The sequence below is a fragment of the Pithys albifrons genome, chromosome 5 (genome assembly GCF_047495875.1).
Source record: "Pithys albifrons albifrons isolate INPA30051 chromosome 5, PitAlb_v1, whole genome shotgun sequence".
Taxonomy (NCBI): domain Eukaryota; kingdom Metazoa; phylum Chordata; class Aves; order Passeriformes; family Thamnophilidae; genus Pithys; species Pithys albifrons.
Genome location: NC_092462.1, coordinates 42105042 through 42125320, shown reverse-complemented (window position 1 = coordinate 42125320; position 20279 = coordinate 42105042). Strand labels below are relative to the sequence as shown.

Here is a 20279-nt window from a genome sequence, read left to right as displayed (position 1 = left end):
CTAAGAGAAAAAAGTCTCTGCCATTTTGAACTATACAGCAAACATGAACTTCCTGTCTGAATGCAAACTACAAAAGCACGTTATGCCTTATTCTTTGCAAAGAACAAAAGCAATACAACAAACCCACCCATACCATGAAATATCTGAGCATAACTGATTTCTAGATCTCTATAAAAAAGCCATACCTTGATTTACTCTCACTGCTGCTCTGAACTGGTGTCAGGCAGCTTTTACAAGTATACAACACAGCAACAGCCATGAGACATTCAACAAATTATCCTGCACTACTCCCATCCTTTCACAAATGCTTGGTCACACAGGTTTGGTGGCAGGCCATCAGATCCTTAAGCAAGGGACCTCAGAGTCCCACCACCCTGCTCCTGACCATGGGAACAGGACACCCAATGTGATCAAGCTCTTTTTGGCTTTGACAAGAGGGGGGCATACGATCTACACACATATAATGTGAGTACTTCTGTACAGAAGATTTCCAAAAAAGGCAAAATTGAGATGCAACTGCTAAAGCGGTTTAAGTACAACTACCAACATCAGCTCCTGCAATTAAACTCATTAGACTTTGCCTTTTTCCTTCTGTGTCTTCAGAAAGACATTGTGTCATTTTTGTGTCTTCACAGATAAAAGTAATCAGGCCAAAAAAAATATCCAAAATGCTCACACATAAAACCCAGCTACTTAGCATATTTCATTACCACACTGTCTTCAAAAATACTGAGCAATTTAAGCCTTCCAACCACTTGGCTTTAGCTAGAGATAAGTGCCTGAGATAAGAGAGGTATAATCATTCTGTAGCATGTTTTATATAAACATTTGCTAAAGCTGCACTTCATATATTTCATTTCAGCATTGTGAAGTGCTGCTGAATGTTCCAAATTTATTTGTGGCCCGTTCTGTTAATATTTACACCTACAAGGTTCCCCTTAATGCCAAATTAAATATACTGTGCTAGCTTCAAAGTAGAAGCTTTGCAACAGAGACCACAGCCTACAGGTTTCTAGTAGTTACCCAGCTTTTTCCTCTCCACTGTTAAGACAGGGGGGAATCTGAAAAGAATTTGTTAATTTATTAGTGAAGAGAGCACGAAATTGGGATTAACAAAAGATACCTTTCGCACTTAATGAAATGCTTTGTGTTTAAGCACAATTTCTCTATGAGCTAACTATTAAGTAAATTAAAAACTCTGAAATTAGGGTCCTCACACACCAGACATGTTTTGGAGGGTCAGGTTTCATGATGGAATGTGTGGTGTGACACTGCTGTCTCTCAGGCCTGCACTGTCAGTTCTTCCACACTGTAACTCTCAGACAGCCTCAAGCAAACTGGACAGAGGGAGCAGCCTCAAAGGTCTTATGTTCCCACAGGTTTTAATGATCCATCACAAGGGGTACTGCAGAAAGATTGAGGCCAAAGCCCTGACATACAAAGAGACATCAGAGTACTGACAAGGGAGAAATCATCTACGAGATAAAGCAATGGAAAACGCAGCTCACAAAGACTTCCTGGCTTTTTTTTTTCTTTAATGGCTAGTTGTGAGCAACTAATGGGAAAAGTCCTGCAGCCTCCACTCAGTGAAAACTCCCTTTGAACACTTTGGTTTTCTTCCTGCTTTTCTGCTGTAAAAATAAAGAGGAGGAACTGCCATATTGCAACAGCATCAAGGTGTAGTTCAGAATCATGACAGGGAAAGATAAACTCTGTGATGTCACACCACAGCATATTTCAGCAAGGCATGACATATCACCACAAAACCTGGCAACTTGCCCTGGTTTTAGGATAGTCTGCAAATAATACTCAGCAATAACCACTTGAGGCTCCAGTTCTTCCCTTACCTACATGCTTTTGATCTAAGTGCCTCAGGATCTTGTTCTCCTTCACCTTCCCTTAAGCACCAAGAGGGGTATGTCCCCTTTCGCCATTGTGCCAGCAGGGGATCACCAGCCTAGAGGCACAGGCGAGACGAGACTGAGTGAGAGCGCCCCTGTCACAGCAGCAGCACTCTCACTTCAGTGACAGCTGCTGCAAAGACAGGCATGGCATTACTCCATGTCACCATGACTGCCTTCCTTTACATCACACAACTAGGAGTTAACGGACACCTTTAACAAATGCAGGACTAACACATGCTGATGTTCATACTGCAAATGACCCTTGGTCTTCCCATCGAGTTGCCTGGCTCTGTCTAGAGAAACTATTCTGCTGTTGCCAGCAATGGACTCAAAGGCCCTGCTCTTGCTCTCATGCTACAATAAATTGGCCATAACTCAGTTAAAAATCAGTAGGGTTGTACTCATATACAAAGAAGAATCTGACCACGTAGTCTATCAGATGATTTGTAATGATCCAACTACTAGAGAAACCAAATTAAACATTTAACATTTGACCTTTGCTGTTGCTTCTAGATTAGCTAATACAGATTAAAAGCACATACTTTTTTCCAAGAGTTCACAAAAAAAAGGTTTGAAATTCTGTAAGGGATATTTGGTATGTCCTTACTGTGCACTCAAATGTAAAATAGTTTTTATTCTTTTAATGTGGAATAGTAACTTCCTACTATAAAATCATGTACTTTGGAGGTACTCTGATTAAGCACCCACTAGGCAATTAGATTAGATCATGCACTGGAGTGGACAAAAGTCAATCTCCTGTGAGAATCTCTGTGACACAACAGTGGTTAACAACACTTCTGCAAATGAAACAAGAAGTGACAAATCCAAAAATTGCTGAGAGTGAATTCTTATTTTTTTTAAAACTGAAATCTATTATTAAAATTTCATCAGTTTTTTACCATATTTAGTGTTTTGTATCCCATATTTTCTACCATTTGCATGTTTTTCCAATGTTTATATATTATTCTTGCTAGGAAACACATCTGCAACATCAATTACAATTACTAACAGCATGCACAACTAAATTAAACACCTGCAGAGGTACACAAAGCATAAACAAAATACACTCACATTGGTATACAACAATCTCCTCAAATAAAATATATTAAATGGATGTGCTCTGATGTTACATTAACAAGTAATACATAAAACTTCAGCAGAAGGGTGGAGATTAGAGAGAACAGTCTTAAAAAGATCATAAGTATAAAGTAAAGTGATATATAAGCAGTATGACTACATTATGCCACTCAGCACATGCAGTAAAGTTACTTTGAACATAAACATCCAACAGACGATGCCCGTGAGCACCCCAAAATGTGCACAGAGGGTGCCCTGCCAAGGCTGGCCCAGGTGCAGCACATGCACTCAGCATCTCTGGAAGAACCACCACATGGAATTGTCTCCATCCACATCTGTACAACACATCTGAAATCTATTTCAGAAAACATTTCTATAATGCTGGTCTGTTAATTGACAGGGCTTTGGGACATAATTTTGATGAATACTTTGGCAGCTCTGCAGAGAGCTAATGGTGACTGGATTTGGCTCTATGCTCCACCACTGTCTCCTAAAGCAGACTATTTGCTGAAAAAAATGGATGGGTTCAGTTCAGGCCCATAAGAAATCCCAGATAATGTGGATGTTTAAACCTGTCCAGTCCAATTTATCAGCCTCCAGAGATGTTGAACATGTGGCTCCTACAAAACCCAGCACTTTCACTGAGAAATCCAATGTGTCACAATCTCAGGAAGCCATGCTGGAAAGTTATGGCCTTTAGTTATTAGCAGAACCAAGATTAATCTTGTGAGCCAGCCAACACCTCCAAAAAAAGAAAAGGGGATACCTTGAAGACATGAAACATTAGGACCCACTTCTGCAGCATTTTCTCAGGTCAACTCTGTCTTGAAATAGCAGTTCTGGCTTACTATTAAGCAAAAGACTTGGAAACAACTAATGCCTTGGCACCAGATCCTGCTTGCAATTTGAATCAGGAGTTGACATTATTGGAATGTCAAGAGTTGATATAACAAGAAACTCCTGCTTAATGCAAGCCTTTCATCTAGGTATGTGTCACCTTCAGGATGAGATTGCTCATGAGGCCCAGAATTCAAAGGGAAAGGAAAGGAAGGAACTAGGGGAAGGAAACTAAACGAAAGGAGGAATAAGTGGAATTACAGAAATAATTAACAAATGTTTCTTTCATGACTTCAGAAGAGAATGTTCGATGACATGAGTCCTATTAATATCCCAGTTATCTGGAATGTGTATGTTGTATTTGAAGAGATGGGATTAATGCTGCCTCTTGGCCTAACAGCTGATCTGCTGCCCTCCCACCATCAAAGATACCAAGACCCTCAAAACCTTCTTTATGTGTGTGTGTATTCCTCACTAGCGAAAAAAGCTGCAAAACAGGACAGGATAAGACCTAATGGATGTTTAGACAATAATGCACACAACTCGGGGTTGCCACAGGGCAGTTCCCTGCATGCACGGTGAGCAGTTGACACTCCCGAACCCTCTTCTGCTGTCAGAGAATACATCTAGAAGCAAAACATGATGAGGACTGTTAAACTGTATTGCCTGAACCAGCTGGAGGTGGGAAGCATGGCAGGGAGAAGCAGCATACATACTTGCTCTCTCCCTCCACTTCCTTGGCAACTGTTTGTAGTTATAGTTGGATACAGCAGAGTCGGCAAGATAGACTTGGATCTTACCTGGCACAGCCAGGTTAGGTTCTCACTTGTGGTAAAAAAGAAAGGAAAATTTTCCACACTCTTTTCAGCTCTTGCTGGAAAAACATCATCCAAAACTGTCATTGCATGGCCATGTATACCAAAGCAGGTTTTAGATTTTTTTCTTTCTCCCTGCTGGTCCCCCGTAACAGAATACTCCTCCCAGTGTTATGCACAGCAATCACATACAAGTAGCCATGCAGGAGTATAAAACACAGGTCAAATGCTCTGATCTGAAGAGATGGGTTTGAAGCTAATTTGGTGTTAAAGGTAAAACCTTTCTAAAGGGTAGCTGTGCTGTCAGACAATGACGACAGACCTAGTATTGACAACTTATGAGTAAAATTCACCATCAATACCATTTTGTATCCTTTCTTATTGCTTCATCACACCATCCTGTTCCACTGCCACATTAATTAGTGAATAAATTACAATGACACAGTCCAGTATAGCTTTTTACTTCTCCTCTTTTAACTTACCTTTTGATGATTTAACTCTAAATGCAAGCTACAGTGAAACACTTCATTTTACTTAAGTCCATTGTTTATGGGTGTGAAAAAGGGATCACTGTTACGATAAAAAAAGATAACCATGAAAAGCCAAGTGTATTGTACTGCTACATGCCTATTGCTCTACTTGGAACAATCAGCACTGGTATGAAAACTGAATGAGATTATCATCTGGTAGGCAGAAAAAAAGTTGTATCAATTATTAGCCTCTGAAATGAGCTCAGAGATACACAAGTGAAGGAGTGATAGTCCTGATTAAATGCAGCCAGTTAAATAACTAAAATTGAAATCTAAGGTTGAGCTGGTGAAGGTGAAGTGTACATCCCATGGCCAGGACACAAGAACACAAGCCTGCTCTGGCAGAACAGCATCTCTGCCCACGACTCCTCTTTGCTCTCAGCCATTGCACTCCATCCTTGTTTCTGGTAAGCCTGCCCCAGTTTCTCCAGCTGTCCAATCTTCAAAAGCAGACCTCATTTAAGAGAGAGCATTACTCAGCACTTACAGCTACATCCTCCTCAGCCTTTCCAATTCTCCTCTGTAGGCAAACAATACTTGCAAGAAAGATGGGTGCATGCATCATTCATGGAAGCAGCACTGCTGGGTGTTAAAGTTTCCTACCGGAACAGTCAACCAAAACTTTGTGCACTTTTCCCACTAAAGGACAGAATCAGACCCTTGGGGACTTAACATGCATTCTCATGTAGAACCATTAGCACATGCACACAGAGCACAGGCTTGCAACACAGCAAATTTAATAAACTTATATAAACGTTTTACTGTACTGCACAATGGGCAATATGGCAGACCACATATCTGATGGAAAGTTATTGCATAACTTTAAACAATATCTCACATATCTACTTCAACCTCTAGTGAAATGAGGGAGTTAAGAATGTAATTTTTAAAGTGAGGGTTCTAGAAGATGTAAATTTTATGCTCATGGTTAATGAAGAATATTTCTGCAATTAAAATAATTATACAGACTGAGTCTAATATTGAATCAGGGGTAAATGCCTCATGACTTTAGCAAAAAACAAAACCTGCAAAATGTTCCATTTAGAGATGGTTATATCTCTTTCCAGATTTTGAAAATTGGTCAGAAACTGAGACTTTGCTAGAGCTGGATGGAAAAAATGCAGTAAACTATTTTTTGCATTTGCATTCTGTGAAAACATTTCAACCAGATCCATTCTCACGCAGACATTCCATGCAAATGCCATTTCAGGATTTCATTCTTGAAAATTCAATACCTATGGAACATTTGTATCTAAAAAGGAAGAAATAACGACATCCATTCATAAGGAAAGCAGAGACTAAAGACCAAGTAAGGTATTACAAACCCCTAAACATTCTGCAAAGATGGATTTCATTTATTCTAATTTTTGACTGGACTAGTGCAAAGGGAGGAGGCCAGCACCTGGAAAGACTAGCTAACCATGCTTCTTCCACCCGTAATCCCATCTATTCCTCAGTAAAACTGCTCTGAAATTAACACCAGAGGCTGAGGGCTCACTTGGGTCTTGGGTGAAGTTTCCATGGCCAGTGATATCTGTCCTCCATCTCTCAAAAGAGATGTGCTGCAGACATGCCCAGTTTACAGATGGGAGTTTCAGCTGTTCCAAATTTCATGTTAAAGCAAATAAGCTTCTCCACTGAAGTTTTTGTCTCCTCTACTCCTCAAGCCAACAATGCGGTAATTACACCTAAAAGCACACAAATCTTAAGAAAATCTTGTAAAAATTTTCCATTTCACTCTGTTTAAAAAATATTTAGTTTAAGGCTTACATGTAGTGAAAGAGATCACTGTATACTCCAAGAATGTAAATTCTCAGGGGAGCAGAATTTAGAACATTCAATGAAAATGAAGAATGGTACTTCAGTGTACAGTACTCTGAAAATGTAAGAGGCAAAGTGCCACAATGAAATTTAGTACACCATCTTTACTGGCTTACAGGATAAAGAGTCCAATTTATGGCATTTACAGTGTTATCACATATGGTCAGAAGTTCATCTTCTGAAACTAGGTCACAGGTCATCAACAGGAAATTCATAGGAAATTATGGAGGAAATTAAAAGAACACAAATGGGCAAGCTAACTAGTTTATATAATCTAGGTTCTCCCAGCACAGCTTCCTGTGTTATTATGAACTCAGCTTTCACACTGAACTTTGAATTTTCCAGGCCACATTACAAAAGTATTTCTCAATTGTCTATTATACTCTTCAAGCCTCAAAATGTAGAGGTCAAATTCAACACAAAGAGCCATTCATTTTTTTTTCTTTAAACAATATAGCTGAGACAGATCATAGTAACTAGAAAAGATGCTTTGAGATCATTAAATGCAGATTTCTACTCACTATCAGCACCTCAAGCATGGGTGTGCAAGATCCTTTCACTGACACATGTAACACCTGAGGACAGTACCGAAACACAAGGCAACATGCACACATTCCTGCTCCAGCACCCCAGCTAAACTGCAGATGCATTTTTGATCACGTTTGGGAAGGTGACAGTGTCTGGGAGCCTGTTCTACTCTAATGTTAGACATGCTTTTCAAAATAAATCCCCTGGTCAGCAGGGGATGGAAAGTAAGAGGGCTGCAGTTCATCCAGGCTACCTGGACAACTTCTGAAAAGAAAAGCTGGTAAACAGAAGTAGTTACTGCTTAATCATTTGAGCTGAAACCTGAATGCAACGTACTGGATATACCCCTAATGTATCACAGAGAAACAAAAGTTAAGAGTAACTTTACAAAACAGATACAAAATTAAAGATTTCCAAGATGCCTCTGCTGTACCTCTATTTGCTACTTTCCTTAAATAAAAAGACCAGCAAAAAGACAATCAACTTCTCATTAATTCTTTTAACAATACCCAAATATCGACATCAAGTCTACAAAATAAACGCAGTTCTTTAACTACTGTTTATTCTTCTTCTACTGCTTTCACACCCTATCAAATCCAATAAAACCACTGAGATCTGTTTTTAAAATAGCACAACTTGAAATTTCTAATAAATTCTGAGTTTGTAGTGATCTTCTGCAGATAGCATTTCCCACTGAAGTAACAACAAACACTCCTATACTTTAAAAATTATAGGAATCGCATCATCCACAATTTGGTGAAAAACAGAACTATCTCTGGGTTGTGAGGAGTTGGTTGACAAGGTAGAAGTGATAACAGTACTGAATAACAATCATTCCACATCATTTACTGCTGGTATTATAAACAGGCTTTCTTTTTCAGCTTGCAGGAAGGCAAGATGGCAAATTCTTAAGAACACAGTGACATCCAAATGTTGATCTGAACACAGGATTTCACCTGCAGAATGAGGACTGCTTTGTTCACACTGAACGCACCTATTTTTGGATGTCTGTTCTTACCCACCGTTACCAGTTCAAGGCAGGGTTTTTGTGACTGCCAATATTACATTATAAAACAAATGAGACAGTTCTCCTACTGAGCAGATTACAATCTAAGCCTAGAGAACTGCAGAAACAGTTAAAAGTGCCCAGGGAAACAAAGCTGATGACTGACACAACTGGGAATACCTCTCTCACCTCCTGACTTTCAAAGCCAGCGATTTTAATCTCTCTTTGAGGGAAGGAATAGGGAAAGTTGCTATCCTTTTTATAATGAATTCAAGCCTGATGAAAATCAAGTTTTCTTATTTCAGTTACCTTTTGCAGACTGTTTAAAACCTGCCAATACAGCCCAGGGTTCTGTCTAAACTAGACTACTCTACCCACTCCATCATGCTGCATGCCCAAATATACTTCCTGTAAAGTTGGGTCTTCCTTTTTTCTTTTTTCCCTCTCATCCTCTCCTCCACAGCCTATTTGAGCAAGATAATTCCAGCACCTATATGTCATCCAAGATACTGAACAACATCAGTAGAGCAGCCAACTCGATAAAACATGCTGAAAAAAGCAAGCCAGTAGCTATAAACAACTTTCATACCCCCTCATAGATACAAGGCATCACTCAGGAACAACACATATTGGTTTGGGAGAGTTTTGAAACTTCACTATTCAAGCATTTTCCCCAGGACTGCTGTGGTTACCACTGGCCTTGATACCAAAAACACTGCAAGAACAAGTACAAAAGCACAATTTCCTGAGACTTTTAGAAAAACTTTTAACCCTCATTTCTGCTTCCTGTCCTATATGATTAACCTAGAAAAAATAGCTATAACTGAAAGTGTTCAGATTAAGTTCAGGCACTCAGGTCTCAGTTTCCCTCTTCTGGTGAAAATCAAACCCAATGGTTAGATTGAATTGCATGAACTATTCATTAGATACTTCCTACATGGGGCAACCTATATTTCTAGGCTCAGGTGTACATCTCCACCACCAAAACTATCAGACACCCAGTTTCGATAATGGTAATTTCATAATTTAAAAAATGTAAAGTATCATGATTTTCAAGGAAAAGAACCCAAACACTATTAATATTGTATTATTTAGCAGCTTTTACACAAGCTCTAAATTAGCTCACAATTTTGATCATGGTTCTAACACTGTCTGGTCTCTTCTAGCACGGGGAAAGCATATTCAGGACAATTCAAGAGTAACTATCTAAAATCTTTTTCCAGCACTGCTTTACTTGAGTCACAGTCCAGAATATGCATGCTGGCTCTGGTTTTAATGCTATTCACAGATATTCTACAACCTGCTACGGACTATGAAGCAGACTCACAATAAAGAAACTTCCCCAAACACTGAAAAGAAACCCCCAGTTTTTGGAGGATTTCTACAATGTGCTTAGCACAATATCATCCTTCTAGTCTTCACACCTGATTGTACTTACACCACTTTAAACTGTGCAAAGAATGTTATAAAAATGGTAGTTTACTCTGGGATGAACTCTCCAGCATACAAATGAAGGCCTATTGTTGCTCACAACTGAGCAGGTCACCAGGCTAACCCAAGGTGATCTGCAAAATCCTCACATTTCAGTCCTCTCCAACAAGTAATGCATTTTGCAAAGACATGGCTGCTATTCAATTCCAAAATGGCAAGAAATTCAACCCCCTTCGGGTTTATCAAATGTTGCCAACAGAGTATAACTTCTACACCTGTGAAAGACTGGAAGCTATTTGTGACGAATCAGGACTGTGTTAGTTCTGAACCCTTGTCTACTCTTGAGAAGAGGAGCTTCCTGTATCTTCACTGGCTATTATGATGCCCAGTGTGTATAGAGAAAAAGCACCTTGACCACAGGACTGCTGGAAAATGTACCTAGGAATGTATTCAAATTCAGATTGACACCCTTGTACAAATGCCAATGGCACCCTTTGGTGATCTGATCCTGGAGGCACCTCTGTGAACCCCAAACTGGCCGAAAGTCCAAGCAAACCAGCAGAAAGAACATGGAGACTTTGAACACAAGCAGCAACACGGGGTCGAGGAGGAAAGGTAACTTGAAACTTAGCCCTGCAGGGATGAGTGCTTTGAGCTGAGACAGAAATCTGAACAGGCCTAGGTAAGATAGGCACACACAGAGACTTCTTTCTTTCTTATATTCATTCCTCTTTGATTTTACTTATAATGCCATGAAGAAAAAAGACACTCTGGATTCCCTTGCTCATAGGTCACAACAGCTCGGGAGAGCAACAGAGAGTCAAATGCAGCTTGGTCAGCTGGCTGCACAAGTAGTGCTCAAGACACTGCCCACAGCTTCGTCTGAAGTCATGGATATGCAGGAAATGTCTTGGTATCTGGTGGGCAAGGACCAGGCATATGTGTGGCAAAACACACAGGCACAGAATTGAGTGAGAGTTCATACTGCACGTGCAACCAAGGAATGAACCCCAGGGTTCTACCGGAGGAGAGAGAACCCTGTCTTTGACACTCTTTTAGGCAAGAAACCGGGGAGGAAACAAAATGAATGAGAAACTGCACAAAAATGACTGATCTATGAACTTGCACCATGTTTGGGGTCTGAAGACAGAGCACACTTAGACCATTCACCCCAATGAGGATGCAGTCGAAGTTTCTAATTCTCTGTCAATTAAAGTGGATGCTGTAGAGGCCAAAGGGGACTGGAAGACACAGTGAGCTCAGGAGCAACTTCCCAAGCAATTAAGCAAATATAGCCCATCAAGTAACTGAACAGAGGGACCCCCTTGGGATTCACCAGGTTAGCACAGGCTAAAAAAAAGGATAGAGCACGAGCCAAAGGCAGTCCTGATAGCCATTGACACCTACATGATCTCAGTTTTTACTGTCCCAGCAATGAGTCTGGCCTAAGACAACCTAAAACTACTCAGAATTCAGGAAGGCAGAGAGATCACATTACTGTTAAGAATGTGAATGGTAAGGTGTTTTTCAATACCACACTGAGAGAAAGAAGGTGATGCAATACTGATTATTACCATTAAATATTAATTACAGTACAGCTACTTTCAAGCTAGAACATATTCCTTTAGATAGCTGAATTAAGGGACAGGAGAACTGAGAAAGCTTCAAGGCTTTGCATGTATCTGTCATTTCTCAATTACGTTAAACTGAGTTCTTCAGATCATGCATGATTATCTCCAAATACTAATTTTTAGAATTAGAGATTCAAGCTCAAAAAAAATATCCAGGACTCTCATTTGCTCAAGTGACTCCCAAGAGCCTTCTTACTGTTCAAGGAGCTTGAAGAGGCTGTCCTAGACCTTTTATCAAACATCCTTTAAAGAGAGAATGAGGATATCTTTTCCTCCCGCCAATTTTAATTTGCACAGATACCATCAGTTGGATAGGAGCGTTATATGCTTCTCTCCTTTCCCTTCTTCTTCAACTCGGAAATCAAACTCCAGTAACAGTACACAACACAGAGACCGACTTTTACCTTTCAACTTTGGAGAGCTGACACCTCGGAGAGGAAACTGTATATAAAGAATAGTAAAGTAATTGCATACTTTTCAGAAGGTAACCTTCAAATGAACACGCTCTGGAATTAGTTCTTACCATGGTAGAAAGCTCTTTAGACGTTCCTCATGCTGTGTGTGCTACACTGTTACGCTACACCACCTCCATCTCAAACTGACACAATACCTCCAACACCAAATTCTTCAATCAAAGTAACTCAAGAAAGGCTGCAGAAAATGTTATTTCTTTCAAGAGTGCTGTTCAGTTCGTGTAACACTTAATGGCTGGGTCAAACACAGGGTGCAGTTTCTCTCTGCTAAAACAAAATCCAGGATTTGCCTTTGTTATTTAGAAGAGGGGAAGAAAAAAGCATGAAGCTTCCAACGTTTCAAAAGCTATACATATTATTTCATGTGACTATTTGGAGCCCTTCTAAGTTTCATTAAGTTTCATTCTGCTTGGCAGTTGCATATAATTTCTTTATTTTCCCTTGAATTAAGGAGCAATCTATCAAAAGCTTCAAGCATATTTCCCCTTTTTCAGTAACATGTATGAATTTTATTGGATTCAAACTTTTCAATGTTTCTTTTCATGCAAGGTCAAAGTTGTACATTGTTGTAATTTTCTTTTTCAGTGTTTTCTCTCCAAGACAGTCCTCCACTGGGAAATTAATATTCTGCATGAACAATGAACTCCTTGCATGGCCTTTGAACCTAGTGGTTGCTAGGAGGCCTAAAGAAACCCTGGAGTACAGCCTATTTAACAGCATGTGTCAAGAGATTATTCAGCAGCAAAAATGTGTGATTTTCTAAATTGTCTGCTTTTTTCCCCTCCTTACTTCCATCTCCGTTCATCTGTCAAACAATCTTTAGATTTCATATGAATTGCATCTGCACCAAATTTCTATAATTATGGGCAGTTTGTCCCCTGAGTACTGAAAATGTGACTGGCCAGCCACCAATGCTGCTTCAAATCAGGTAAATATCAAACTGGTCCTTACTCAGTTTTACTGAAAAGGTTGCTTAAAATCAGGTGTGCTTCACCACTCCAGCATGAGGTTTGCACTTCCATTATAAACATGGTTCTGCTTAGAGACTGTATTTTTCTCAAATAAAACACCATGGCATTAACTGCAACACCATTTCTCAGTATTTCTCTGTGCTGAAATATATACACGCTTCTTCATGCTCTGTTCAGGCATACTTGAATATTAATATTTTGAGCTTCTCAGCATCTTATTGAAGGTTGGTTGATTGTATGCTTTGCCTTATTTCCCTAAGCACAGTAACTGAGGCAAAACCCCAAGGTTTCTTTCCCACCCTCCACCCCCATCGAAAACAATGAGGCATTTAATTAAACGAGAACAACAACAATGCCTAATGGTGATGAGGTTAAATGGTTGGATAAACAGAACGCAGCCTTCTGAAAAGCCCATGTGTTTCAGGACACTTTCTCTTCTACGACATTCTGGGTGACAAAGAAAGTATTTGTATTCCTGATCCCCACAATTTTTATGCCAGAGAACTTCCTATAGATTTCCTGCAAGGACAAGAGTTTTCTTCAAATAGTCAGAAGTGTTTAGATACAGCAGCTATTCCTCCCAAAACTAATATTTGAAAAGGCCGTGACTGGACAAGGATCCTTTAAAAATAAATTAATGTGGAAACTATCCATCAAGAGAGAACAACTGCATTTTCAGATAAGAGCCTGCTAAGTTGTTGTTGAAGTTTAAAAAACAAAACCAAACCCAATAAACAACAAAACCTCAACAAAACCAGCAAACATTTGCCAATTTTAATTTTCATGTGTTCCCCCTCCAACAACTTTAGCAAATTAGTAAAACTAAACATGATGTTTGTCCTTCTTCAGCTGTTGTAACTGAAATCAATGTGCACTATATTCATAATCAAGTATTCTGGAGGTCTGGAGATTACTTTAAAACATATATAACAGATTAAAATTCTGTGCCCCCTCCTACCTTCCAAGGAACGGGTATCTGCTAACAAATTCAGGGTGACACATCTGATTCTGCAGACTGCTGGTGTTTGTCTGGTTTGCAAATATAAAGCTTTCGCAGAAGAAGACTGCTTCCCTGAAGAATTAAAAACATGTAAACCCCACACTGCTTGGCACAAAACACTGATGTGAGCTCCTTCTCTTTTCAGTACAGGCTTCCACACTGAAAGAAAGGCCTAAAAGTACCTACTTCAACAGAACTGACACAGCGTATCTTACAGTGGGAATATCAGGACTCACACAGAACGACAAAAATCTTTGCAGTATGGACAGATTCAGCTTTCCAGCCCCTTTCAGGTCCTGCAGAACCAACGACACAAATCAATCCCTCCACCCCATTCAGCTGTTAGAGCATAAATTATCCTTGTTATTTCCTCTCAATATGTGACTTCCCAGGAAAAGGAAAAATCAGAGCCCCTATTGCCAAAATAGCACAATTATTGTGCTTGTTGTTAGAAAGGCAAATTTTTCAATAAAATGCATATTATTTCCCTTGTGCGCAGGCATTAAATAAAGAAGGAACAGTCACAAGAGATTTTTAAAATATGAGAAACCAATCCTGACTAATGAGATACATTTATTAGGGCCAGAGACAGGAAAGCAAGCGTATAACTGACAACCACAATCTTTGGCTCAGCCTTTGCAGCAGAAATGGGGTGGTGGTGGTGGGGGGGCACAACAGGGTACAGGACTGGAGACGTTTTCAGTAATGCATAATAAATACCTTCATTTTCTCCTTTAAAGGAATCTGCCTACTCAACCTAAATTGAGCCTCAGAGGGAAAAATGTGCCTTTGTGATAAACCGGAATTTTATAATAATGAAATGATATGTCCTATCATCACAATAAGCAGGCAGCAGAACAACAAAGGAGGTTTCCTGGATTTTCTGCCCCTGGTCCCCTCCCGATCAGCATTTTCCCAGGTCTTCTTCTGCGTGTTTATGAAATGTCTTAATTCTAAGGCCATTAAGACACGTTTCAGGATGGAGCAGATTCCACTAACAGCACTGAGGCTTTCTGAAATCTCACCAGCACTCCATCGGAGGCCAAGCCTCTCGGGGATGACTGCCTTTCCCTGCGGTGTTTTTTGTTTTGTTTGTGCTTTCTCTTTCCCATGCACAAACATGTTGGTGCAGTGTCCATTATTTCCCAACGGCCCTCCTTGAAAGCAACTGACAAACGAATATACATGCACGTGTGTGTTCTGCCACATACAGAGCTCTGGTCCCCTTCTACACCTCGAAAAACAAATGTAAATGTGTTTACAGTCATTTTCACCAACGCATGCTTTGCCATTGCAGAACCATGCAGCCGCAACCCAAAGAGCTTATAACAAGGCAAGAGCATTTGCAATTACAGGTGACCCTTTTCCTTTCCAAAATGGAAAAACACGAAAGCCCGCTGAGTTACCCAGAGTTAACTGCATTTAACGATGAATGTGTGGGGCAGCAGTAAATATCCAGCACATGCTTTTACACACAAAAGGAGCAAAGGGCTCCATGCTCTGCACAGCTGGTCATTTTTATTCCACGACAGAAAGAAGCAACCGTTTCTCTTGTATATTTATTTCGCTTGAGTAATAGATTTTAAACACCATATTGCGAGGACCCTGCTGTGAATCTTGCAGAGGTACAAAATGGTGGATGTACGCTATTTTTTTTTCATTATTCATAACAAATCAGCCTCCCGATCGCAGGCTCCCCTCCATACCCACTAACACAGCCTGCCCGGCCAGACACACATCTCGCCGCAGCCTCGCAATAAAGCTCTCTCGCATACACAAATTATGTTACAAACCTGATGTCATGTAGCCCCGTGATGCCTGGGAAATAAAAGCTGGGGGGAAGTGCTTGTGCAGTCGGTAGTCCTTCTCGCTGCGGGACCTCATGCGGTCTGAGGCCCGGTCGGAGAAGTCGGAGCTAGGCCAGGCCCGCCGCAAGGTCGTACTGCGCGTCTTCTTCATGCTGCTGCTGCCCGCGCCGAGAGCCGCCGCCGCATGGGTCGGGTCGGGGGCGCCGCCGGGCATCAGCCGAGCGCGGCCGCCACCGGGGCGCAACCTGCGCGCATCGCGCCGCTCCCTCTTCTAGGGCGCCAGCCGCAGGTCCCTTCCTTTTTTTTTCTTTTCCCCCTCGAATGATCCAATTTTACACACGTCCCACAATGCATTACACTTCATTTGCAATCGGTCCGGCTTACGGCTCCCAGATTTGCGTGGAGGAAAGGCACGTTATGTGGCTTCTCAAGCAAAAAACGAGGGGGGGAAGAGGGGGAAGGCTGAAGGGGGGGCTGGGGGCGAGGGATGTGCGGCGTGGGAGCTCGGGGGTCCCGAACAATGGCCCGATTCAGCCCGGCCGTGCTTAGCCAACTGTGAGCCGCGACACAAAAGGCCCAAACAAACGCCGAAATCCCGGCGGCCGCCGACTGCGACCCCGACCGCGGCGCGCCCGGCGCTAGGGAGGCGGCGGCAGCTCCGGCGCGGCGGGAGGAGCAGCGGCAGGAGGAGGAGGGAGAGGAGGAGCAGGAGTAGAGGGAGGGCCGGCAGGCGCCTCTCTCAGCCGCGGCACCAGCGGATCCAACCGCGAGCGCTCGCTCCGCCGCCGCCGCCGCCGCCCTCCTCAGGCCCGCGGCCCCCGGCCGCGCCGCACCTCGCCATGGCCGGCACCCACTGCCGCCCGCCTGTCCCCGGGGCTGGGCCGCCGCGGCTCCGCGCTAGGAGCTGCCGGCGCGAGGGGCGAGGCCACCGGGGGGGGCCGCCGGCCGCTCCGCCCGCTCGCTCGCAGCCCGCCCTGCGCCGCGCCGTGCCACGAGCAGCCGCTGCCGGAGTGCCGGGCGGGGGCATGCCAGGCCCGCCGGGCCCCGCCGCCCGCACACACAGCGCCGCGCACCGCCGGCACCGGGACCCGGTCCCTTCCCGCCCGCTCCGCCTCCTTTCCGGCCTTCCTTCCTTTCCTCCTTATTTCCTGGCGGTGGCTGTGGCGGGCAGCGCTGCGTTCGGGCGCGCACTGCCGGGCTGCGGAGAGGAGCAGCGGCGGCAGGGCGGCCGTGGGGCGCTGCGGGCACCGCTCCAGCCGGGGGAAGGGCGGCCGTGGGGCGCTGCGGGCACCGCTCCAGCCGGGGGAAGGGCGGCCGTGGGGCGCTGCGGGCACCGCTCCAGCCGAGGAAAGGGCGGCCGGCAAAGATCGGCATAGCCGGAGCACCCCTGCGGGAGGGCAGCGGGGTTCACCCCGCATCCGCCGCCGCCTTTGCCCGGGGCGCCTGGAGAACGCCACTTCCCGGCTCTCCAGCAGCGCCTGGTCAGTCCCACCACCGCGTTAAGGAACCGCCACACTCCACAGGACACCGGCCTGCTCACCCTTCCCACACCTGCGCCCAGGGAACCATCCCGAATGGGGCCAGGCCACCTGGGCGTTCTGTGAACTCCGGTTGCCAGAACTGTTCGAAGGGACTCGGCTCCTCCTCTGCGAGACAGCTCCGAGCACGCTTGGTGACAGGTGCTGCCAGCAGTACCAGTGGGAACAACCGCAATGCAGAGATGTGAAAATGTTGGCAATAAGTTACTTAGGTATTTAGATTTTTATAACTAATCCTGCTTCCAGCGGCTTGGGTCGCATTTCTTAGAGCATGGAAAAACAGGGCTGTAATTTTGTAATTGGACATTTTAAGTAGTGATGAACTAGTAAAAGGATGCCCATCGGTGAATGAACTGCACCTCAAAACCAGTGGACCAAGACACATAATCCCGTAGCTGCGGGTTAGGCACTTCAGCGCCCACCTCAGCCCACCCGGCTATGCCACTGCAGGCAGCACATACACGACAGAACCACTCGCGATTTCATGTGCCGCAGTCCCTTTCACATGCGTAGAAATTACATTAATGAAGATTGGCAAAAATTGGTAAATGTTATGGGGTTGTTTCTCATTCAGATTCAACTGCATGAAAAGCCAATAGGAATGACGTGTTTCTAGTGATGCTTTGTACACTGGCAGCAGCAGGAAAAAAGATGAGAAAAAAGATGGCCTAGAGCTCCTCTAATAAAAATGTAAGATTTTCCACCATGGAACTTACTCATCCAGCAATTCACTCAACAACCTACGCAAAGCTTATAATAGAATGTGTTTTCACTCTCAGACCAGAAAAACCGTAAGGAGACCTTTTAGAATTGTTCAACTTTTCTCACTGAAAGCCAAGGTTGGGAGAGGCAGGTTAGCACTACCTCGGTAAGTCAAACCTAACAATCATACCTATTTTACCAAATGCAAAAGCAAATTAAATTCTAGCCAGAAGCATAAATTCCCATTGGCCTGTCTGAAAGCTGAAGCGGCCAAGAAGTGGTTGAATACAGCTGGCCAGCTAACGTCCATTTAAAGCTGAACTAACCTCAACCTTTCTCCTAGTCTAGACATAGCCCTAGATATCAATCTGTTCCATTAAAAAGACAAGAAGACATGACGCAAGAGACAAATAGGAATCAGCAATGAGGAGGAAAAATGAGATCAAGAAGTAGAAAGATAGAACAAAGGACACACACGCCCCAACGAACAAGACCACAGTGATCTTTATACCGGCTTTCTGTATAATCCCAACTAAAATATTCTAACGAGTATTGAGGAAAAAAAAGAGAAGGCGGCTCTGCAACTGTCAGAAAAAACTCGTCCCAATTCTTTTCAAGTAATTTGTTGTGCAATGATGAACCAGTGCCAGCGTACAGAAGTCTTTCAAGTAGCTTTAATTGACTTAATTTGTACACATCCATGAATTGTCATGAGAGTAATACAGTACATACAATTAACACATGGTATCTTCTATTTATCAGTTGTAGGAATTAGATTGGCTAATAGTTTTGGGCACAGATAAAAATGCATTTTCATTCTGGTTATTTTAAATTAATAACAATTTGTTCCTACAACTATGGAAAACAGGAAGGAAGTAGAGGAATAATTAATCCATCTAGCAAAGTTGATTTTCCCTTCCCAAATGTGGGGAGATTTGTTTAAAAGCAATTTTAGAGGCCTCCAAAGTTCCTCATATACAGTCTTCTCACAGTTACAATGTTTTGTTTCAGCTTAAAGTTTTCTGACATAGTATCTGAAAGAGTTCTCTTCTTTGAAGAGAGGAATTCAGAGCAAGTTTCCTTCTGTTCTTGCATTGTTTGAAGTCAAGTGTTGTTACTGGGATGAATCAAATATATAATTAAAGACTGAGTTTAAGTTTGGCTGTTTTCTTTGGAATAAGAGCTAGAACTGTTAGTGTAATTGATTTTTTTGCTTCAGCAGCCAAACTGAAATAAAACAATTTTCTTCATATGATCTGAAAGCTAAAATTTGAGGGCTTAAAAAACCCCCCAAACCAACAAACCAGCCCACAACATTTTATTCTTAGGCATTTAAAATTACATTTCTTTAATAAACAGAAATATATTTGTGCCTTCATATGGCTATGTCAGAGCAGGGTAAGAAAAGAAGATTTTTCAGTTACAAATGGCTGTCCTTCTTGGTGAACAATGGTACAGTATCCTTATAATCACTGTCTGAAATAAATAAAAATATGCTGTTTAATCCAACAGTTCCAGCATGGACAGGGAGGACCGATTTTCTTTGGCTGAAACCACTGGGAAATTCTACTTTAATTTACAAATATTTTTGCCTACCTGTTACGCACTGGTAACTTTTTGCCAGTTGTAAAAATAACTATGGAAATAGTCTGATGGAGCTTGTTAAGGGGTAAGCAAAAACACTTCTTCCAGGCAAAAATTGAAGTGATGGAAAAATGAAAAGGACATGGTTTCAAAGCTTTTTGCTTGCACCTTTTTTTTTTTAATTTATCCCCAGTTGTTTGTTTTATGATTTGTTTTCGGTTTGGGTTTGCTTTTTTGTTTTTACTAAGGAAAAGATTTAATGCAGAAGTTTTTTGCTGAGAATCAGACAAAGCATTAATTTTTATAATTTAGTACTTAAAGTCTAACAGGTACTCTCTCTTTCTTGGATTACTAGAGGGAGAGGTGAGGCTTGGATAAATAGACTATAACAGATCTTGGCAAAAAAGTCTGAACTACACCAAAAATAGGCATCCTACCTCCCTTATAACCTAACAATTCCTTATCAGGAATTGGCAACATAATACTAGCCATTTCAAAGGCACTGATTTAACATTATGAATTTCAAAAAGAAACTTAGGTACATATAAGATGTTACAAAGGATTCTTATATATTCAAGCTTTCAATCACGACCCTGCTTCAGTCCACATTCACAAGGAGCTGG

At 42.3% G+C, this 20279-nt stretch overlaps 1 protein-coding gene across 5 annotated transcripts in view; it reads right to left on the bottom strand.

Moving 5' to 3' along the window:
* STOX2 (storkhead box 2) overlaps positions 1–20279 on the bottom strand; it is a 158906-nt gene that overhangs the window by 60707 nt on the left and 77920 nt on the right. The window contains exon 1 of one of the 5 annotated variants that reach the window (XM_071556296.1): positions 15818–16469. The exons of the other annotated variants lie outside the window; for them this stretch is intronic. Within the exon in view, the coding sequence (XP_071412397.1) occupies positions 15818–16046 (229 nt within the window). The 5' untranslated portion in view covers positions 16047–16469. Of the gene's footprint in view, positions 1–15817; positions 16470–20279 lie in introns of those variants that run through there. 5 annotated transcript variants of the gene reach the window in all.